General features: G+C 39.6%; 2 protein-coding genes across 6 annotated transcripts; one reads left to right on the top strand and one right to left on the bottom strand.

Moving 5' to 3' along the window:
- The first annotated feature begins 1017 nt into the window (after nt 1–1017).
- On the top strand, nt 1018–16353 carry LOC128863973 (lipase member H). 3 transcript variants are annotated; one of them, XM_054103417.1, is made up of 6 exons: nt 1018–1231; nt 10182–10385; nt 10567–10935; nt 11040–11282; nt 15002–15190; nt 15267–16353. In XM_054103417.1, the coding sequence occupies exons 2-6, from the start codon at nt 10316–10318 to the stop codon at nt 15944–15946; spliced, it is 1551 nt and encodes a 516-aa protein (XP_053959392.1). In that variant the 5' UTR covers nt 1018–1231; nt 10182–10315; the 3' UTR covers nt 15947–16353. The 3 variants fall into 3 exon arrangements, with proteins under 3 accessions (XP_053959392.1, XP_053959394.1, XP_053959393.1); XM_054103419.1 differs by having other exon boundaries at nt 1018–1248; XM_054103418.1 differs by having other exon boundaries at nt 1018–1403.
- A 1932-nt stretch (nt 16354–18285) lies between these two features.
- Nucleotides 18286–23313, bottom strand: LOC128863384 (aspartate--tRNA ligase, mitochondrial). Of its 3 annotated transcripts, XM_054102516.1 has the most exons (12): nt 23137–23313; nt 22759–22891; nt 22476–22653; nt 22165–22412; nt 21848–22097; nt 21601–21779; nt 21442–21531; nt 20754–21379; nt 20197–20680; nt 19943–20122; nt 19743–19871; nt 18286–19681 (listed from the first exon to the last, which is right to left on the bottom strand). In XM_054102516.1, exons 3-12 carry the CDS (start codon nt 22648–22650, stop codon nt 18821–18823), a joined length of 3222 nt encoding a protein of 1073 aa, XP_053958491.1. In that variant the 5' UTR covers nt 22651–22653; nt 22759–22891; nt 23137–23313; the 3' UTR covers nt 18286–18820. The 3 variants fall into 3 exon arrangements, with proteins under 3 accessions (XP_053958491.1, XP_053958489.1, XP_053958490.1); XM_054102514.1 differs by lacking the exon at nt 23137–23313 and having other exon boundaries at nt 22759–23019; XM_054102515.1 differs by lacking the exon at nt 23137–23313 and having other exon boundaries at nt 22165–22409; nt 22759–23019.
- Between the last annotated feature and the right edge of the window lie 772 nt (nt 23314–24085).

The raw sequence follows: 24085 nt of genomic DNA, 5'->3' as shown, positions 1-24085 counted from the left end.
TATAAATTTCTACATGCTTTGTTTTAAAACTACATCTAGGCGCGTCTTTTGAAAGATGCTTTATAATCGAAACCACACTTCTCAGAAAAATATGATAGTGTCTTAATGCAAAAAACCAAAATGTTGAGAAAAACGTCTTCAAAGTTTTCAATTTACTATGCGTCTTAAGTAAGAGTAAATATGTACATATTTTCATCTAATCAGATACTGTTATTAGATATTGCCATGAATCTTTTACACAGCATTAAGGGAGAGCTATGGCCAGTTCTCCATAAAAACAAACCTTTTTTTTTTGGATAATTACACTATTGAAGTAAATGTGCGATATGCAGTCGACTCTGCAGCTGATAGTCAAAACCGAGAAGTAAATGTGACGGGCCTGTGCAAAGCGTATCAAGTATGTTCTTCAAATCGTACGAATTCAAACCAGTGCGACTTACAAAACCTATTTCAGTATTTTCATAACAAAAAGGCAAGAATTTGATACCAAGCCGTGAAAACTCACGTATGTAAATGATGTGTTTATAGCAGTTTCATTACAAATATTCGAAAATTTTCAGCAAATCGCATCTATTCAAATCAAAAATTTTTCCATGGGAATGCCGTTCCTATGCTAATTGTTTTAAATATCCATTTGTACACTTCCATTCAATCAAGAATGATAGAATAGGTATCTTTCTTGAACAACCATAGAAGAGAGTAGGGTGTTATTCGTTCATGGGTGGTTATGGCTTGTTTCATTTCTTTGTAGAGAGACGAACGTTCCCTGAGAGACGTACTGGCGCACTAAAAATGAGCGAAAGAAAACAAATGCGGCTAATATGAATAGAGACAATTTTCTTAACAGCGCTCCGCACTCTAACTTTTACCAACAAAATACGCGCTAAGTATGCACATTGTTTACAATTTTGTGCTCGCCTCTAAATAAACGAGAGATAGAGCTAAAAACCCACACATACATACATCAACGATATTAACAACAAGAATACGCACAAATGTTAGTGTTTTGCGAGCGACGGAAGTTAACGGTTGTTTGTGGTCTAGAACACGGAATACCTTCATTTACCTTCGTATCATACTTATAAACAACAACAAAGAAGTGTTAAATTATTATAACTTTTATCGATTTTAATTAGAAAGTCAAAAATTACCCAAGACAAAGTGTGTTCAATAATTATTATCGTATTTGAGTAAATATATAAAAGACAAGAAAGAGAATCGAAACAAAAAAGTATGTAACTAAATTGTGTGAGTGCTTTAAATAAATCAATAGAAAGTGAAAAGAATGGTGTAACAGAAGAAGAGAAATGCTCAAACATATATACATACATAAAAAATATGCATGTATGAATCTATAAAAATAAAAACATATGTACATACACGTGTGGATAAAATGTGGGCAGGTATGTTCATCATTTCAAAAGCAATGATGAAGGTGCATTTGTTACGGCAATCACGGTCTACCTACCTGGGCTAGAAATGTCACTCAGGTCGCATAAGTACGACATGCTGATAACACTGTAACAACAACTAAATAAATGAAATGAAGCCATGATATTTTCTAAATGAAGGGACCTACACTTTTATGCCGCCTTAAAAAGTCAGATGACCTTTTTTCATAACAAAAATGCACTCGGAAGTTTGTTGGCAACTACTACTGTAAAAACCATGTTTCATTCATCATTTAATGCTTCGTGCTCACATTGGGTTTCAGGCCGATAGCCTCTGCTGCTAGTTACCCTGATTTCGTAATATGATTATTTATAACTTTATTTCAAGTTAATAAATATATAAATAAAATGAGTTTCGAGTCCGCCCACAAAATCACACGAATATAGTGACCACCCACATTCTTGTGCGAATAATCCATCAACAGGATCTCATACTGCGCGAAGAAGCCTTCGAGATCAACTAACTGCATAAGTGTAGCCAAGCACCCAATTTTGTCAGTTCAACGGGATTCTCAAAGCCTCGTCTGTTCACTACCTGAAAGATTTTGAGAAAAGATCTAAGCCTTCATAATACATAGTGGCGGAGTACAGAATAGTGGCCGCCGTAGCCGAATGGGTTGGTGCGTGATTACCATTCGGAATTCACAGAGAGAACATTGGTTCGAATCTCGGTGAAACACCAAAATTAACAAAAACATTTTTCTAATAGCGGTCGCCCCTCGGCAGGCCATGGCAAACCTCCGAGTGTATTTCTGCCATGAAAAAGCTCCTCATAAAAATAAAAAAAATATCTGCCGTTCGGAGTCGGCTTGAAAATGTAGGTTCCTCCATTTGTGGAACAACATCAAGACGCACACCACAAATAGGAGGAGGAGCTCGGCCAAACACTCAAAAAGGGTGTACGCGCCAATTATACATACATAGTACAGAATAGTGGACGTACGTTCGGTAAATGGTCTCAAAATTAACTCGAAGTTAAAGTAAAATCTTCTTTAGCGATGAAACTCGTTTCCGGCTTAATGGTTAGGTGAATAAGGAAAATCAAATGTATTGAAAACAATCCTCAAGAACTTCTCGCAATGCCATTATAATGCAGTAAATGCAACCCGATATTACTCATACCATAGGGATCAATTGTCCAAACTTTTTTTAAAACTGAACACTAAGCTAATGGTACGTCAGCGACGAGCGCTATAGGAAAATGATGCGAGACTTCGTCGAAACCAATCGCAGACCAACACGATGGGTGCGCTGCAAACCATCACTTCATTGGAGTAAACTATTTGTACTGCTCATGAAATAACCGTCTAGATTATTGGATTTGACTGTTTTGAACTGCTTTTTATATGAATATTCTCGTTAGGTCGCGACACTGATCTGTACTGATAAGCCAGTTACAGCTCACGACCTGGAAGCCAATATACGGCGCTTTACTGAAAGGAAAGGGACTCTTATGTCGGAAGAAATGAGACAAAATTTCACAGATTAGGATTTCTGCATAATACCAAGTCGCTAAATGTGACAAGATTTAAAGCTAATGCAACCTAAGTATTGTATTATCTACTTAACTAATTTTTTTAATTGTCTATGCCGGTAAGTGATCAGACAGAACAAAATCTTTATTTACTACAGAAACCTCCCTCTCCGAGGGAGAGTATGTAACTTCCAACGCACGCTTTCTGAATTTCGGTCGAGTACAACAAAGAACGCTAATCGTTTCTTTTTCATCTTGTCAACTTGAATCACTGTGCCAATTTGAAACACTCAAGGAAGCCAAACTCTTCTCGACTTTGTATTTCCAAAGCAGAGGGGGTATTCCTCTTAATCTGTTCGAAACAGCAGTTAGTGTCAAGGCAGGAAGCATTTTTCATCCTAAGTTTATGTCGCGATACAGCTCATTAGCTATAACTTCAACCCAAGCGTGCCAGACGCTACGGCTTTCAGCGTTTTATTCAACTGTGAAAATCTTATAGCTGATTAAAGCACTGAAATACATAGCACCTGGAAGGCTTGGTATGAAGGTTTAGCTATACAGCTCATAATTCCGCCATCGCGTAAAGTTCAATTAAACTTCCACATAATCTTTACCTTAGCTTAGGTTATGGTAGTAGTCGGTTCGTATGACCAACTCACTTAGACCTTAGAGGTCCGTTGTGATACCTCTGTGCGACATGGGAACCTTGTTTATTTATTTTCATGAAACGATTTTGAGGCTCTTATAGAGCGCAGGATTGGTCTAATTCCCGCGCCAAATAGTTCTGTAAGAGAATTGAAAAAATGTTTACCTAGACAACCTGCTCTGATTTTAGCTAAGGCTGGACAATTGCAAAGGAAGGGCTCAACTATTTCTTCCTCTTCCTCATCTCTACAACTTCTACAATATTCATGGGAGAATACTCCTAGTCTCAAGGAATGCCTGCCAAATAGCCAGTGGCCGGTGTCACAGGCCACGACCTTCGAGATACCTTCTCTTGAGAGGCTAAGCCATTCCTTTGTCCTTTTCTTGTTTATTTAAGGGACAATGAGGGATTTACAGTTCTTAATATAACTAAGGTACTGTTTTCAAGACATGTTCTCCATTAGGTTTCATCCGCAACTTCAAAATAAATACTTTAAAATAACTGTCAACAATGAAACGTAAAGTCGATGCCGAGTCGCGATGTATTTGTTATTTGTCAGAAGATACTTTGTCTTGCCCTCGTAAAAAAGTCATTCGCATTTTTTTCTCTATCAAGCTTATAAATAAATAATTGGCGCGTACACTTCAGTAAGGTGTCTTGGTGTTGGTCCACAAATGGAGGGGCCTACAAACGACAAATGGTCCATAATAGAAATACACTCGGAGGTTTGCCATTGCCTGTCGAGGACGAGCGCTATTAGAAAAAACTTTTTATATCATTTTGCTGTTTCGTGCACGGAGATTCGCACTCCTCACCTTTGTTGCGGTCGAATCTACATAACTTGGAACAAAATATAAGTAGCAAAATATGTACTAAGCCCGTTTTATTTTTGTGAATTATTCTTAGGCTTATTTTTAAATATATTTTGATAATAATTTTGTTAAATAATTTTTATGAAAGTTGGAAAAAATTTAATTCAGTACTATTTAAATTTTATTCCTAGACTTTTTTTTTCGAAAATTTTTTGAAAAGTGGAAATATATATTTTCAAAAAACATTAAATGCTAAATTAAATCGTATTAAAAAATACTCATTACCAAAAAAATAAATCATAACAAACCACGGTGTGCACTTTATTCAAAGATCACTGTATGCAAAGGGAAAGCCAGCAGAAATTTCTACAGTCGCAGATCGTTCGCGATTAAAATAAGATAAATGCGAAAGAGGCAGCTGCAAAAAAAAAATCATGTGAATTAAGCCGCAATTACAATTTTGAGGCAATTGGCGATTTCTTCCGCCAACAACCATTTGCAACGTGCTTTACATGTGTAATTGTCCAAGTTGATCTGCACTCTCAATTTAAAACACAACATAACCAAAAAAAAAATTAAATAAAAACACAAACAAAAAAATTTAGACACGTACGATACAAAAAATTTGCCTGAGCCGGCGGCTAAAAAAATTTGTGTCGTTCAAAACACGCACGTCCGGGCGATGACGATATGAATTGGAAGTTGACTTTTTACGGTTGTACACTTGATCTGCTATTGTTGTTGTTGTAATCGAAAAGGTTATAGGCGTGCGTATCAGTGAATCGCTGCCACGCTACGACAAACTCTCACTTACGCATGCGCGCGCGTTTCTGTCTTGCCATTTTCATGAATACAAAAAATGCAGTTCGCTAAAATCGCCAGCAGCGCATTTACTTGGCGAATGGTGCGTGCCTGTTTGACCAAAAGTGAGCAGAAATTTCACTGTGTCAGCTTAGCTAAACCTCAGTTTATTAAATAATTGCATAACATTTTCGAGTTTAGTTGCGAAAATGCAATACTAATTTTTTCTAAAAGTTTTGGAAGGCTTTTTTTGAACGCCTTAATGCAGAATACCAAGCCGTTGCGAATTAAGAGTGCATAATTTTTTTTCTGTGTCACCTCGACACGAGATATTTTCAATATCTGTTGTAGCTGGGTCACCAAGTGAGATAATCTGAAGGATGTCAGTACAGCTGAGGCACGAAATTTATATTTTATTTTTCTAACTGACATTTAATTATCAAAATTTAAAACTTTATTGAAGAAGTTGTGTTTTAGATGACTTCTGAAACTCTATAAACAAGAACTAGCAAGTTCAAGTTGGTCTCATTTGATTGATAGAAATGCACTTTTGAACTACTAATATCAGGAATTTTCAACGCCAACACAAAATCGGTCCTCCTACATATATGAACCTGAGAGCTGGCTTATCTTTGAACACATAAGCAGACACCTTCAAAGGTTTGTCAGCAAATGCTCCAGAATTATATGCCGCATTTTTTGGCCAAGATCAGTCTCCAATGCTTACCTTCTTTAGCTCACTGAGAGCTGCGCAATTCATCTTGAAATTAAAATGCGAAAATGGAACTAGATTGCACATACACTCTGTAGGGATGACGGCAATGTTGCCAAAATGGCCTTTCAATGGAATCCGCAAGGAAGCTGGCGCAGGGGCCGTCTACGACAAACTTGGATGCACACAATCCTAAATGGTGGTCTTCCACCGTCACCTGGAACGAAATTACTTATAAATACATAGCGGCTGACAGAAATCGTTGGAGAGCCTCTATTTCCGCCTTTGTTTAGTCCTTTAGTTCTTCTTAAAAATACCATGTAACAAAATATACAGTATACTTTCTCATAAGCAGACACCTTCCATAAGCGGGCAATTTTTTCAGCTCCTTATACCTATGTCCACTTAAGAGAGAGTACACTGTATCATATATATATATATATACAATATATAATTGGCGCGTACACCCTTTTTTGGGTGTTTGGCCGAGCTCCTCCTCCTACTTGTTGCGTGCGTCTTGATATTGTTCCACAAATGGAGGGACCTACAGTTTTAAGCCGACTCCGAACGGCAAATATTTTTATGAGGAGCTTTTTCATGGCAGTAATGCACTCGGAGGTTTGCCATTGCCTGCCGAGGGGCGACTGCTAGTAGAAAATTGTTTTTCTTAATTTTGGTGTTTCAGCGAGTTTCGAACCTACGTTCTCTCTGTGAATTCCGAATGGTTGTCACGCATCAACCCATTCGGCTACGGCGGCCGCCGTAGGAAGGAATACAAAAAGTTAAATTTAAATGCTCTGGCACATTATTACGTAATTTTTTAATGCAATTGGTTAATGCAAACATAAAGCTTTTGTTTTAATGCATTTAAAAAAAAAAAAAAATATTGCTTATCTTCGATTATTCACTTATCGTTACTTAATTGAAAGTTGATAAGCCGAAATTTCCCATTCCATACTAGTTATATGATACTTCGTCAAGCACGCAAAGAACTTTTGCTCTCTCAAAAGAGTCGATTCTGAATGAAGTAAAATCCAAATAGTATTCTCAATATAAAGTAGGTTTCTCCTTCCCGCTAACACTAACTGGTTTCTCATTAAAGCTTAAACTATTTCCTTCTGGACAATGTGAGCAGGCTCTGCCGACACTGTCCGTTGCCAAGCTGCAGACTACCGGACGGGTCACCGGTTATGGAGGTAAGCTGCAAATAAGTTTCTCCTAACAAATAAGCAGTCCTGGGCAAGCAGTGGGTGGTGGATACGGACATACAGGGGGTCTGTACAATTTAAAAAAAAGCTGCAAGGTCAAATCCATCACCAGCAAGGCGAGGAAGTGCCGCCTTTAAATAAGCACTTTGCCCAAAACAGCGTTCGTCTTTTGGCAAGCGACTGAAAAACGAAATGCTGCTCTTCCCGGCTTAATCTAAAATGGCAGCCTCATTATGTGGATAGAGTCCCTAGGCTAACAACCTATTGCTGCTGAATTAAATCTAGTACTAAAATCGATTCGGCACTATGCGCCGAAAAATGGTTTCTATAGCAACTAATAATAATAACTGCCGACGCAGAACTACATAAGTAAATGCCTTTGAAGTAACCGTACTGAATCTACTAGTATCTTTGGCTTTAACTAGAACTCTATTCTACATCGATATAAAAATTGTCAACTGCGATGTGTACCACAAGACACAATTGATTTTCTCTTCAGCTGCCATGGATATCCAATTCAAATGTCAACCCTTTTCAGATCCCATTTTAGCCATTCACCTCATAGAGCTGAGCTGGACTGAGCATATGTGTATTTCTTGTGGTCGGTTCAGATATCTTCTCCCTTTTCTCACTATGGCATTGCATTCGTTGAACCATATCCCAAGCCTTTAGAGATGGCTGCTGTTAGCATCAGGGAAGTAAATGCCTTAAGGAGGATATTGACTGTTTTAATTATACGCTCCCAGTAAGTACTTAGCCTGTAGTTGCTCTACAGTTTGGTGCCTGCTTACGTCTCGTAAACTTAGCTCTTCACTTCTAAGCTCTTCCCTGATATATGTTTCTCCATGGCAAGCAATTGCTTAGGTTCTACCCAGGTGGATTTATTATAGGTGACAGCATTCACCCAGCTGAATTTTTCGCCGTAGGTATGGCTTACGTCAAAATAATATGCTTTGTTTGTATGTATTGGTATGTTTACATTCGTATTGTATTGTATTTTGACTTGATGCTTGTACCAAAGGCAACAACAAATACATGTAGGGTTTTACTTATATGTGGTTGCTGTCACCTATACTAAATTCGCCTTGGGTTCTACTAGGTCTTGAGTGCAGCTTGATTGTCCCTCAGAATAGTAATCCGCTCATTCCGGAGGTTTTTCCCTAGATTGATCCCTGCACATTGGCAGATAGCACACACTTTCACTTGGAAGATACTACAAAAACTATCCATTATCACTGACACCTTTATTTTGTGGTCATATATCCCAGCGCCCATGCCTTCGAAGTTTTCGAGCAATTTGCATACCAGTACAGAGTACACTGTTGGAGTTTCCTTTCGAAAACAGGGTAATTTAATTCGCTTTATTGTTTAATCTTGAATTACTTCTAAAATTGATATCATAAAGGTCATATATGATATCATCTAAGAGTAGTTGGTCAAGTTGGAGCTTCAACTGCGGCTGAATTATTGCATACTTTTGGATTATATATCGCCATTTACACTGAACTATGACCGACGGGAAAGGAAAACTAAATGCACTCGGCTATTATAAAGGGTGGTTAAGTTTCAAGGGCCGGTGTTGATTTTGAATAAAATACAATTTTCTCAGGAAATTATTGTCATTTCTCTTTATTATGATAATACATATTGGTATGGCTCAATTACGTATGGAACAAAATATTGCCCAAATGGCCTCCGCGGTTTGGCGCCACACCTCCATCTGATGGTCCAAATTTTCGATGACGCTGTGGCATAATTGAGGTTCTATGCCGTTAATGTGCCGAATTATCTCATCCCTTAGCTCTTGAATTGTTGCTGGCTTATCGATGTACACCTTTTCTTTCGAATAACCCCAAAGAAAGAAGTCCAACGGTGTCGTTGACGTTTAGCCCTTGAAATTTAACCACCCTTTATAAGTAATGTGTAGGATCCTTCTACTTTACAGAAGGTACACACTATGTTCGAAGGTACATATATAAATCCAGCAACAGGAGTTAAAGAACAAAGAAGAGCTCGTTCTTTTTTATTTATGTGGACATTTCGTATGATTTTGTGAGCGTATCAGACATTCAAAACCATCTGCAATATTCATCCGGCACGATTGATCTGCTGATTACCTAACAAAGAAACATAACAAATGTCTATCTAGAAGACAATGAGACATCTCTACATACACCCTTTTCAAGTCTAGTTTTCCAAAATCACCACATTTATGGCATAATTACTATTCCAGTAATACGCTATTACGACATCTACAAGGTCATCCAATTTTGTTTGGCCACTAATAGCTCTTATTAAGAGATCCTTCCATTGAAACTAAGTATTGATGATTTGACAAAGTGTATAGGAGGAATTCAAGCTTTTATTTTGCTCCGAACGGGACAAGATACCATAAATACTGGAATAATATTTCCTTTAGTGGTTGTTGATTTACTTAAGATATGCATCTCGTCCTAAAGATATATTGATTATTCTCCTTTTCAAAATCCAACACTCTTATGAAGGCTGAGTGGTGGTTAGATTGTAGCGAATGGACGTTTGTGTGTATCCCGTCTTCTTGAGATGGCTAGATATTCAAACTGCAGTTTGATTGATATCTATGGGACCGAGTCGCAAAAGCGGCATGAATCAGTCGGTGTTGTCCCATACTTTGTATGATTCTTGCAGTGTTTTTATCTCTTCCTCTAAACTTTCTTTACTAATACGCTCCCACACCGCCAATAATTGCTTGGGTTCTATTGATGCGGTTACCCCGATTTTCCTACTTACTTTATTCGCTTCTGCGTGACCACTAATCGCCTTGTGTTTAGATATTTAATAGAGCCAATATCCATCGGAAAAGAGTTTAATCTTTCTATGCACTCTCAGACTGACTAGGGTGGTTTACTCACAGAAGTTGATGTTTGGACTCTTTACATTTCAAACGAGGTGTACATGGAGTACATGGCGAGCTGTAGAAGCAGAACGGGATATAGTATCTTGTGAGCAACAACAGTTAAGCTTGGAAATGCGAACTCTGAGTTTTCACTGCAAGTTCAAATAAAATAATAATTAAGCTTTATCTCTGTTTTTTAAAGCGCTGACTGCGGAGGAGTTCTAAGACATACAAAGATGGATACAACCTTATAGCAAATAGAGCACAAAGTGTAGTTAAATAGCTTTAAGTGAATCAATTGTGATAATAATCCAAAAAAAGTAGAATAGCACAAAAATGCTTCAATTATCGATGCAGAAACAAGAAACAAGCGTTTCGAACCTAGCACGGACCTTATGGACCATAGGTAAAAATAAAATATTGATGTCATTGATATCGTTTAATTTTGCAGGCTGGGATGTCAACAAGCAATGTAATTGTTTTTTCGTGTTATTATCCCAGCTAGCATCATTAAGTCTAGCAAAACGCGAGTGGAAAACTTTTGTACTAAAAACCCATTTTTTGTTTTCTACATTCTCCTTCTATAGTCATTCTCTTATTACCCACCAGCCAAGCCAAATCATTTTTCAATTATGACCATCAACTGCATCAGTACGCTGTTGACGCAACTACGGAAACGGCGCAGCCGCCACTTACAACAACAGAGGCGACAACGCGCGACATCGTAATTGGTCCCTGTCGTTGGGTTATCGGACGCAAATGCCCCGATCAGGATGTACGCTTCTACTTGTATACTCGTCGTAATCCTGTGGATCGTCAAAGTTTGCACATCGATGAAACGCTGGATAAGTCCAATTTGACCAATTCATATTTTAATCCTCGTTATCAGACAAAGATTATCATACATGGTTATAATGCGGATATGTTTATGGGTACATTGCAGCAGTTGCGCCGAGGTGAGGATTCGAAGATTTCTCGCTAATGCAATAAGAATTCTTTAATTGGTTTGACTTCTCTCTCTCTCACACACACACGTTTTCTCCATCCAAACTTTTTATAGAATATTTACTACGGGATGAATACAACATTATCTATGTGGATTGGGCCATATTGGCACCGGGCCCGTGCTATTTGAGTGCTGTACACAATACCAAACATGTGGGAGCTTGTGTAGCACAACTGGTTGAGCGCGTTTTGGAAATGGGTACTACTGATATGCACGTCGTAGGATTCTCGTTGGGCGCACAGCTATCGAATTATATTGCGCGTAACCTGGGCTCTTTCCAGCTGCCGAGAATAACTGGTAAGTAATATAATTAGGTATATTTACATTTTTATATCGAGCGGTAGAAACTTAGCCTATTTAAAAGGTTTTTTTTTTTTGTACCGCGCTCAAAATGCACTATGCCACACTGCCCGTTTATCCTGTCTGTGTTCGTGGAAGCTGTAACTCGTGTGAGATATCTTAAGACGAGGTCGATTTTCCAAGCCCTCAAGCATTGCTGTCGCTTTGTATACGTATATAGAGATACAGGGTTTGATTGAAAAGTAATGAGGCTTATTTTTTTAAGCAGTTTTATTAAACCTTTTGGCTTATACAACTAATATTCTTCAAAATAGGACCCTTGAGCGTCAATACACCGCTGGTAGCGGTCCTTCCACTGCAGGAAACATTTTTTAAACTCATCCGCCGGAATCGCGTTCAATTCGGCTGCCACAGTTTTTTGGATTGCCTCGATGGAGTCGAAACGCCTCCCCTTCACCTTTCTTTTCAGGCGCGGGAACAAGAAGAAGTCCGGAGGGGACAGGTCTGGGCTGTAGGGAGGGTGGGGAAGCACCGGAACCCCCATCTTGGCCAATGCAGAGGTGCAGAGGAAGGCGGTGTGCGCCGGTGCATTGTCGTGATGAAGGGTCCAATTGTTGACGAGGTCGGGCCGAACCCGGGCAACGCGATTTTTCAGCCAAAGGAGCATTTCTTTGTAAAATGCCGCGTTTACAGTGCTTCCTGGCGGTACAAACTCCTTGGGGACGGTGCTCCAACGATCGCTGCATTTTCGCCACAGCAAAATCCTAACACATTTTTAAAACAGCTTTCACGCGCGGAGCGATGTTGACTGCACCGCTGTTGCCAGCGAATTGGGACCGGTTGGAAGAGGAAGGTCCAACGATCATTTTCCCCTCCCAGCCGATTCGGTTGATCGCTTGGCAGACGCTCCGCGCGAGAAGGCTCATTACTTTTCAATCAAACCCAGTATATAAAAAGGAGAAATGGTTGGTATCAAGAAAACTCGATACACAACTCAACTCTCAAACTTCTCAATACAGCTGTAAATCGGTTGAAAAATAGACTTCTTCTTTATCAAAACATTACACTAAACACTACCTTAATCTAGCCGAAGAGCTATGAGAAAATGTTCTGCATTTTCTCCTCACTCAGGCAAAACCACAAGCCAACAATCGTAGGTAGTTGCACTAGTAATTTGTTCCCACGGTCTGTACTTCGTGCTCAGTTGTTCCTAGCATCCCAACTCCCATCTTCTAACTTTAAAAAGGAATTCCACTACTTCATTTTCGCACTATGTCAAAAAGCATTTATTCCAAGAGTCCTCTAGAATTTTATGTACTAACAATCCTCACTAAATTATAGACTATAATTGACTATGTTCCCGTTAGATGAGTCGTAATTCATTATATAATTAGTTACCCTGAGCTTACGTATGACAGGCTAACTAATCTAAACAGAGATTGCTAAACTGCTACAACAATAACAAAACGGGAAAACATGGTGAACAGATTTTTAGAGGTAGGCTCTCTAACAGACCGCTATTCGGCTCTTAGCGGATTTGACAGAATCAGCTGATGGGCTGAAATCACTTGGGATGTGTTCATAAAAAAACTGAGATTGTATTGGTAATATACGAAAAAAATCAACCAGTGAGACACTTCGTTGTCGTCTGAACAACGACTGATTGGACAATTGTGAGAATACATGTGAAACAATAGTGCCGATTTAGGCTGCCGAGTCTCACAAGTGACGTGACAGTCGAACTTCCCCTCACAATTATCTTTTTCACCATTGGTAAAGAGCAAGGCTCTTGTGCTCCCCATACTGGAACATGATATAATTATCTGTTATGAGTTTCTACTGAAAACTATGCCACCTTCTAGAGGGCAGTTCTAGATATTGTAGCAGGCTAAACTCTTACCTATCGAGAATCCATCCCGACGTATTCAACATATGACCGCATGTGATTATATGTCCTCGCACGATACTAAACACCTATTCACATTTCCTCTTAAAACCACTCACCTAACACCCCTCTCCATTTGGATCAAACCCGTCGAAGCAGCAATGGGCAGGCGTCAGTAGGGCATCAGTATTCTGAATGTAGCACACATCGAGCCTGTTTGCCTCTTATTTTTTCTTTAATGGCATCATTTAATTTTTCTAGAGGTGTGGTATGATGTTCACCCGTAATATTGAGACCTTCCACTTAATGATCTATGTGTGAAATTCTTCATATATTCGAAAAAAAAAACTGTACCCGTATTCGATTGTGACATGAAGTGTGAAATGGTGATGCACCACTGCAAAAGACACCAGCTTCTACTCAGGTTACAGAAATTATCACAAATTTCGCTAATACAGACAATCCGATTCATGAATTCATCCCTCTTCCTGCTGCAGGCTCAATAACTTCCGTGCACACTCGACACATTGTATTTTCTGAAATGGTGTGTGCAAGTGGTGGTCAACTCAATACCTTAGACATATGAAAATGATCATGGAGGATGTTCAAAATTGTCATAGATGAACTGTTTCTACGAGTTGTATCATTTTCAAAAGTGTGTCTTCAGAAAAAGTTTTTCAACTGTTTCAGCAAAGTCTGTGGACGTCGCTAAAATTGGCAGAACTTGCTGTTGATCGATCGCCTTCAACTGACAATTGATCTTATTTTTAGCAAGTATAGCACTCAGACACAATTAAGTCCTTTGTATCGGATTCCCTTTTAATTTTCTTTAAATCTACTCGAACTCCGAAGAAATCTGAGCATCTGAGATCTTGTGGTGCCAAGGAGCCAAGGTGGTCGCTTCTTAACACATCGGTGCCAAAGTCCTCAAGCCTGATTCGAGCGAAGGCAGGCAGACGCACAGAAAGTGGTCCGCCGTTTCATCCTCTTCTTCACAAGCTGGGCAGAGTACACTGTCTGAGATACCTACCTTTTACATGTCCTTCGCCCACTGAAAGTGGCCCGTGATCAGTCGAACCAGCTACTTGCAGTCCCTTCTGCTTAATGACAGGAGGGTTTGTGACAGTCGGTCATACATGACAGGTAACATTAGTTTAGTGCATCTGCAACTTTTCTCAGCCTGCCAGGCTTGCTTGTTGGTTGTAGTAACCCATTTGCTAACCGTGGCTTTGATGGCTGCAGAAGGAAGAGGCAGAGAAGTTGGTCTCAGAACCCATCCTAGCTAAGGAGTCAGAGGTCCCATAACCCCCTCGCCCCGTGGGCATCAGGCTATTATGTCTAGCGACATAGTTCAGCCTGGATTTACAGGACTCGACTACCCTTGATGTGGCCATGAGCGCAACGTGACTGTCACTGCAGACAATTGGCCTTACTTGAATTCACTATTCCATTTATGAATTAGCACAAAACGCAAGTCACTAAGCAAAAAAGTGTCTCTCTCATTTCCACTCCATTTCGGGAACTACGATCTCCGCTCGTAGAAGTAGTTAGTTGGGCTGCCAACTCTGCTGCTTTAAACGGGAGTTGTATGATCGTTAAAAATCAAGCTCGAGCAAATGATACTTTGATCAGGAAAAATGAACAACACGATTAGTTTTAAGTGTTGAAAATGGCTTCTTTTAAGTAAATATTTGTATATCAAAAACTTCTAAATCGAGCTCAGCAAATTTGAATTGTAAATCAAATAAGTGCCACGTATGTTTAGTTTATTCTTGCCACATACGTATACTTATGTCCATACATGCTTTGTCTTAAAATTCCCATTTTCCAGGTCTCGATCCTGCCATGCCGCTTTTCATCACCGCCGGCATCAATGATAAATTGGACCCCAGCGATGCCGTCTTTGTGGATGTGATACATACGAATGCCTTTGTGCAGGGCAAAATAGAGCGTTGTGGGCATGCGGATTTTTACATGAATAACGGCATCATGCAACCCGGCTGCAACAAAGCGGGCACAAGTAACCAAATAGTTTTATATTTTGAATCCATCAAACGCATATTAACAAACAAACTCTACACTTTCTTCCAAAACAGATCCCTTTGCCTGCAGCCATCAACGTGCCGTCGAATATTTTCAAGAGTCGATACGTTCACGCAAAGGTTTTTGGGGCTGGGCTTGCAGCTCGTACATCTCATATTTACTGGGCATGTGCCCGCAAACGAATTACTTACACGAGGCCGGCGAAAATATAAAAACCAGCACGAAGGGCATGTTTCTGATCGATACCAATGATACAGCGCCTTACGCTTTAGGCAAATGGACCGATTTGCCAACGTTGGGTAAACAAAAGCCCGCAGTGACTAAGGGACCACTCACAATCACCTTACCGCCTGCAGGAAATTTCCGTGATCCATTGTTGCGCCAAATCGATCAATGGAATAAATTGGATACGAATTTCAATAATATCGAGCATTCGCCAACGCCATTTTCTCAAGATCCTATTGGTGAAAATTGGACATATTTTAGTGGCGCTGGCACGGGCGATATAACCGATGGCTTGAAGGATGCAAATGATCACGTTCAGAATTCTGTGGAGGAAGAAAGTGTGGCGAATGTGCAAAAAGTGGACGAGGCGCATGTGGAATGGCAGGAATATCGTCGAAATTTGACTGTTGGCTATATAGAAAATAGTATTTTCAAAGTGCCTCATATTGAAGGGGAAGCATTGAATGGTAATAGGTTACGGCGACAGCCTCGTGTAAATGATGAATAAAACGATGAGAAATAGAAATGCTATATTTGTTTATTAAGAGGTGCAGACAAAGATTATACAGATAAATTTAGATTAGATTAGTTTGGGGGCGACTTACAAATCTCAGAACTACAAGTCAAAAACTTTGAGGATAATGCAGCCAGCTATTACTGCGTAAAAAACATGCTCGTGTGGGTAAATATTCTTAGTAGAAGACCAAGAGATGATGAGTGAAGTGAATCAAGTTAAACGGAGGTACTAGGGAAAATGAGAATCAGAGAAAAATGCTGAGGATGGAAATAGAAAATCCCATTTGTGCAGCTTGCGAATTGTTTCTGGACCGTCTCAAGGTTATAGTCAAGGCAAAAGGTGGTCATATCAAGCAAAAGTAAAATGATTCTTAATTTTGTATTATTTTCACACATTTTCTACTTTGAATTGAATAAAAGTAATTTTCCAAACTAAATGTATGGCCTTTTTGATTGGTTATATGAGCAAACTGCAGCGAAAAACGATTTCTAAATAACTAAAACACAAAAAACTTCAGCGACCTCTGAAAGATTAGTTCACCTTGTGTCCATGGATGTCTTAGCGGTTATATCACATTCAAAAGGAAGACAGTGGAAATTAGATACAATGGGCAATCATGCATATATGTATTTATTGCTATGCATATTTTCGCAGCCTGCAATGGCTTATGAGAAGACTTCCATTCAACTCCTCGGCGTACTCAACCAATTAATTTTGTTTTTGAGTTGGCGCTCTTCTTTGCCAAACTTTTCTCATTTTAATTGGCGCGATAGCCGCTTACGCGCTTTTGGCCGAGTTTAACAATGCTCGTCGTTTCTTTCTCGTGCTAACTTGGGCCAGTTGGACACACCAAGTAAAGCCAAGTCCTTCTCCGCCTGATCTTTCCAACGCAGAGGAGGCCTTCCTCTTCCTCAGCTACCACCAGCTGGTACCGCATCGAATACTCTGCGAGCCGGAGCGTTTGTTTCCATTCGGGCGACATGACCCAGCCAGCGTTGCCGCTGGATCTTTTTCGCTGGCTATGTCTCTGTCGCCGTAAAGCTCATACAGCTCATCGTTCCATCGCCTGCGATATTCGCCGTTGCCAACGTGCAAAGGTGCAAAAATCTTGCGCAGAATCTTTCTCTAAAACACTCCAAGCGTCGCTTCATCGGATGTTGTCATCGTCTAAGCCTTATAAAGTGTTAGTTCTGTTCGTCGAGAGAGGTCTTTACTACTCAGTCGGGAACTTGGTTGAAAGTAGCACTTGTTGGCAAGAGAGATTCTACGTTGGATTTCCAGGCTGACTATCGGTTTTAATGCTGGTTCCTAAATAAACGAGGTCTTTTACAACCTCGAGGGGATTTTAACGTGGCGAGTTACAAACCCAGCGCACAACCAGCTATTCTGGGATGGCTCGCTCTCGAACGGGTGTTCGGCAGCTACCCAGAGGTTACTTGGGCTAGTCCCGGAAGTTGTGAGCTGCTTGAACCATATGTAGAAGAATCGTCCTGGCCACTCCCAAGTGAATGGCGATCAGTAACTTGCTCCACTTGTGTGGACTTCTACATATCGAACCATCCTTCCGACCTCCATCCTCCAACCAAACTTTTACAGACTGTTAATGGTGGCTCCAACTCACTGCTGCAGTGACAGTTCTCCACTGATACATTGCCGTCCGTACGCCCTGGCACTTTGATAGATTTGTGGAGGATGACATCGAAAGCGAGGGTTTTTTGCCACAGTAATTCATATGTGAACCAGTTTAATGCTTTATTCCATTGGATTTCAAAGCAGACTTTTAGAGGCGAAGTGTTTTTGATAGCCCAATTAATAGCCAATCGATACTCGTCAGTTTTTGTTTTGTTTTATTGTTATTCTGCATTATTTTGTCTTAAATTTACTTTGCGTAATTTAGCAATTGAATGAACAATTGCTGTCAGGGCGAATTGATTAAAGGTGGTAGCTGTAGGCAAACCAAGGAGAATCTATTCAAGGTGGTGTTGGTAAATCATCTGAGTTGTTTTTTTTTTTCGCCGTGTACGTGTGGCTGTCAGCTCAGAATGAAACAAGGCGAATTCATTATTTGTTTTCTAGTTTCTCAATACTTTGCTTTGACAATCAAACGAACAAAACATTGTTGTTGGTCTAGTGCATTCCTTTAATGAATGCACCGTGAGGCAAACTGATTTTTTTATTGTTTTTTTTTATGGTTTTTTTATAGTTTTTTTTATATTTTTTTTTGGTCCTTTATTTTTCTTTCTTTGTATTTTTTTTTTTTTTGAAATTTTGAAATTTTATAATTTTATTATTATGAACATTTGGAAATAATTTCAAATAATTTTCACTACTTTCAGTTTGTATAATAATTTTATTGTTATGTAAGCCTTTATAAAATATAATAAAAATAAAATAAATTTCAACAGGACAAATAAATTGTTTCTTTTTTCTGTATTTTGCCTTCAAAAGTAAATAACTTTTCTTTCTACTTTTACGCGACATTGTAATGTACAAAATGTTGTTGTTAGCCTAGTGCCATCACCTTTAACGAATTCGTCTTGATTGCTGCATATTTATAAATATTTTTTTATTTGATGTTTCGCGTATATGATGAAAAAAATTGTAAAAAGTATTGAATAGTAAAAAATTAAAACAAGAAAAATTGCAACATCTCAGCATAAACTACAGTAAAAGTTCTTAAAATTCTACGGAAAAGCGTTTAGCATTTCGTGATTGTTTCACAACAAAATAGCTAAGTTTAAGGATATTTGTGTGTTTTTAGTAAATATTTATCATAAATAATGTAATATGTAGAGTTAAAAATACGTGAAGCGGCTGGTGCATGCTTAGAAAGCCCGTTTACATCAATAATTATAAGTTATCAGTTTACTTCTTTTTGCCCGCTGCTGCAGCAGCCACCCGCTTAGGGGTTGCCGGTGTGGCAGTGTTGTCCGAAGCTTTAGTTGCTTTGGCGGAATCCATAATTTGCTGACAGTTTTCATTGGACTCCAAATTTTGCTCATTCACAGAAGGCATGTCAACATCGGTTGTGACCGATTTAGCATCACCATCACCATCGCCATCACAATCGACCACCATGGCTTCTGTTGGCACCGGTGACGGTGTGGAACGCACTGCATCTGGATCATCATCCTCATCAGCATGCTCTGTCGATTTGCCAGAGTCCTCAATCACTGCTATATGATAGAGCGCCTTCTCCTCGTCTGAAATAGGTACTGGCGCATTCGAAAGAGGATCATTACCATTCAACGACTTAGGGAATGCAATAACATCACGCATCGAACGTGCACGACAAATAATCGATATTAGGCGGTCGAGCCCAAGTGCAATACCACCGTGCGGTGGACAACCAGATTCCAACGCGCTCAATAAATGATTTAAATGCTCATGTGGTATTTTAAGTATCTTCTCCAGTACGAATTGTTGCATGTTACGATCATGTATACGTATCGAGCCGCCACCAATCTCTTGGCCGTTCAACACCAAGTCGTAGGCTTGTGAGCGCACCTCTTCCAATTCATCCTTGGAGTGCAGGAATTTTTGCATATCATCGGGATGTGGAGCGGTAAATGGATGGTGAACACTTTCCAACGTGTTCGTGTCTGGATTGCGCTCAAACATTGGAAAGTCAACTACCCACAGGAATTTATTCTCTTTCCTCTCTTTCTTTGAATTCGCCGAGTAGATGTCATGATATTCGAGGCGTACGCGGCCCATAAACGTTTGCTGGTGAGGAGAAGTGAATTAGTGCAAGCCTGTATATACATATCACTTAGAAAATACGTACTGTTTCGCGAGTTTCGCCAATGCCGAGGAAAACCAAATCGTTCTCTTCCACATCAAATTTCTCTATGAATTCGCTCGCTACATCGTTTGTCAGCAACTTTGTTAGACGATCAAGCACGTCCTTATAGTCCTGTGAGAATACAAAAATATAAGTTCTTTCCTTAATAAAAAAAAAGAACGAACAGTTACGCGTCGACTCACCAAAAATTTGCGCACAAACAGCGTGCCGTTGAATTCCTTACTGAAAAGGTCGAAATGTTTTTTCGCAGTTGTGTTCCAAACAGCCTCGTTGCCTCGTACAATGATCGCATAGGCGCCTAGAAAATCGTACTTATTTGCGAAGGTCTCATTCTTCTCAACTATGTCGCTAACATTGCACATCTAGGGTTTTGAAAATGATGAAAATTCAAATTAATTCTTGCTTAATACAAATATTTTTCCATTTTGCTACATACAGTAAAACCAAAGCGGGTGTCGGGCTTATCAGTACCATACTTTTCCAATGCTTCCTCATAGGTGATGCGTCGGAACGGCGTTTGAATGGGTGGGAATTGTTTTGGCCACGCATAGCGCAAGCACTCTTCGATCATTTGCATTATATCTTCGCGTGTTGTAAAGGATAATTCGATATCGAGTTGTGTAAACTCCGGCTGACGGTCCGGCCGGGTGGCCTCGTCACGATAGCAGCGCGCCACTTGGAAGTAACGATCAATTGCGCCGGCCATTAGCATTTGCTTGAATTGCTGTGGACTTTGTACCAGCGAATAGAAGTGTCCGGGCTTGCGTGTGGGCACAACGAATTCTTGCGCACCACCAGGCGTGCGTCGGAACAAGGTTGGCGTCTCGACCTCAACGAAACCCAAATAGTTGATAAGATATTCGCGCATGCGCATTATGACTGATGAGCGCGTACGCAAATTATATTGCATATCAACGAATCTATAAGAAGCAATTAAGAGCAAAACAATTTTATTTACATTGCACAAATAAGCTACTTGCAGTTGTAACTCACCTCAAATCCAGATAACGATGTGTTAAGCGCAATCGTTCACCCGCACGATTATAATGCCGCACTTCAAAGGGCAGATTTTTCTTAGCCGGATTGAGTACCTCTACTGTTTCTGCTTCGACTTCAATTTGACCGGTTTTCATGTTAGGATTGATCGTAGCCGCAGGTCGGGGTATGACTGTACCTTCCACCTTTATAATTGACTCCAATGAGAAGCCTTCTTGATATTTTTCAAGACCTTTAGCTTTCGGTGTAATCAAAATTTGCGTATGCCCATAACCATCACGCAGTATAAAGAATTTACCCATACGTTGGAACTCTAGCCAACCGCAAAGTGTCACTTTCTCATTTATATTATCTTTGCCCAATTCAGCGCAGGTGTGCGTGCGCGCAGAAAATTTATTCAAATCCGCTATTTTATGTATTACTTTTGATTTCACAGATGTACCAGCACGAGAGCCACCACCAGCAGCATTGTCATTTTTATTTTCAGCAACCTCGGCTTCCAAGTCCTTAATTGACATCTTTTTCACTTTATCTTTGGCTTTAATGGGTCCCTCATAGGGATCGTCTGGATTCAATACTTTAACACTTTGGACCATTACCTCCACTTCGCCGGTGTCGTATTTCTAAATTATTGTTTTAGCTACAAATTTATTTCACAAAAATTGTACAACTTATTCGTGCATACCAAATTGAGGTTGGCACGCGGTCTGCCCAAAACCTTGCCCTTGATTTGTATTACGGTTCCTTCAGGCGCAGTGAGAAAAGTGTCTTGCATCTATGTAGAAAAAAAAAGATACGTAAATCCAAAAACATGTGCACGTAATTAGCTTTCAGTACCACGTACCGATTGCTCCTCAACCATAATTTGTGTCTGCCCATAACCATCTTTAAGTTGCAAGAATTTGGAAGCTTTAGTTGGTGGTAACCAACCGACGAGCGTCACTGTCTTCCCAATGTGCTCGCGCCGCAAGTCATTGCAAGTCATGGAACGGTTTTCAAAATATTTTAATATATTCTCACTTTCTACAACGATAAAATTCGTTAATCAAATAACAAAAGAACAACACAGAAAAAGTATCAGTATGTCTTACTGGCCATCTTGTATTCGGTGCTGGTGATGCCGCAATTATTTTGCTTCGCCATTGTGCTGTAAGAGCGCTTGCCTGATTTTTTGGCGCTAGGTGGGATTTCAATATTTTTAAGCTGTTGAACTTCCACTTCGATTTCACCCGTAGGCATAGTCTGATTACAGGAATTCGGCGGTCGTCTATTTACTTTGCCGATTATTGTTAGCATTGTGTTTTCAGGCATGTTCTGCATACGACGCGCTATACGCGGATACTGTTAAGAAAACAAGAAACATTTATACAGGAAACTCACTTCATATTTACGTAAAACTACACATTACCTTCTCTTCCACGATTACCAGTTGCGATGCACCACCGCTTCGATCACGTAACTCCACAAAACGAGCAACGCGTTTTTTGATTAGACGCCCGGACATTTCGACTAGCAGGCCACAGTGGTTGGCGCGCAGCTCACCACACGTCATACGTGCAGGTGGTGGTGGAGGCGGATTCATATTGAAATTACTCGCCATTGCGCTCATCAGTTGCATTAATTCATTGGGTCCTGGTCGTCCATGAGCAATGGCTACTTTGTTTTTATTTTTTATTTATTTCAATAATTGCTAATATATTACATCATAGTTTTACTCACTACTAAAAGGATTCATAGGATTCATGTCGTAACCATTGTACCCGCCACAGTAGTTGCCATTGAAACCACTGTAACCTAAGTTTGCGCCATAGCCACCACCATTGCCATAACCCACGCCATAACCACCGTAACGATTACCACCGCCTCTGCCATTACCACGATTACGACCACCCATTATCTGAATTAAATAAGCAGTAATTATGAATTGACAAATTCGTAGTTACACTTTACATCAAGTACGTGCGCTCCAAATTTTCAACTACACCATAACCGCTGTACTTACGTGATTCGCCGGCTCTGCTGATATTTCCACTTTGGAATTCCCTGCTTTTACAAGCGCTGTGGAATTCGTTCCTGAAATTTCACCTGCTGCAAGTCTGCTTAATTGAATGGTCTGCTGACCGCGCCACAACTGTCTGGAAATTAGAAGCATTTTTCTTACACTAAATTTATTAAAAACAAATGTATTTCTTCAGTATTTTCGTCCCCCAATCACATGGGGAGTAACTAAAAATCAGTCAGCGATAAAAACTTTTCTCCCTGCTGCAATACCAATAAAAGTGCTGCGAAAGGGGAGCGAAAAATCGAGCAGCGACAAAAACGACGCACCACCGGCGACGCAAGCGACGCTTACAGCAAAACTTCATTTCAATAAACACACCTTATTAACTGTATAGAAACTATTTAACTACAAATTTTTCATATGAATTTGATTACTCTTAGTTTACACTGCTACTACTCTTTTTATGATTAAAACTTGTATAAGTTAACAGTGATATTGCAATAATATACTGCAAAACACAGAGAATTTCAGATCAATTTGCGAATACTCTGAAAAGAGAGGTATAGAGAACGACACAGTGTTGTCAACCTTTTGCATTTAAATTAACCCTTGGAATCAGAAGAAAATATTTGAGATTGTTATATAGTTGCACATTATCTTGCTAAATGTTTCATTTAAAAAATTATGTAAATACATTTTTTTATATTAAGCAATTATAAGGTTAAACTCTGCATGATTTAGAAGTTTAAGTATTGAAATTTACCGCATCAGATGAGCCATGTAGTCAAAACAATAAATTTAAAAATGTTTATTTGACAATTCGATTGATTAGACTGGTTGATATTTTTGTATTAGGTGTCATTTAACATTACCATTGCAGTGTCGCCTTTATAAAAAAACATGTTTACTTTTCACCTGTGTGAAAAACTTAACATGGATTCGAACCTAAGCATTTTTGAATGGTTGGCATGCATCAACCCATTCGGCTACGGCCGCCGCCAAATATTTTTATCTTCCCTAAATCTAATTTTTAAATTCGATTTATGAGAACCTAAATCGAACATAGAACATAAGTCAACATCTCGACACCCAGTTTTTCATTTTATAACAACTGTCAAATTTCCACGTTATGTTATTGTCATATGGAAAATGTCGACAAGTAAGCCCGTACGGGCACCGAGCTTTGAATCCTCTTTTGCAAAGAAGGGAAAGTATCACAATTATCAAGATGCTGCCAATATGAGCGTCACAAAAAATACCAATTGGTTCTCAAACAAGCAAAATGGCAGCCCATTGCTTCTGAGATGTTGGCAATACATGACTTAAA

Source organism: Anastrepha ludens, chromosome 5 (genome assembly GCF_028408465.1).
Source record: "Anastrepha ludens isolate Willacy chromosome 5, idAnaLude1.1, whole genome shotgun sequence".
Lineage (NCBI taxonomy): Eukaryota > Metazoa > Arthropoda > Insecta > Diptera > Tephritidae > Anastrepha > Anastrepha ludens.
This window is presented reverse-complemented; position numbering and strand designations above follow the sequence as displayed.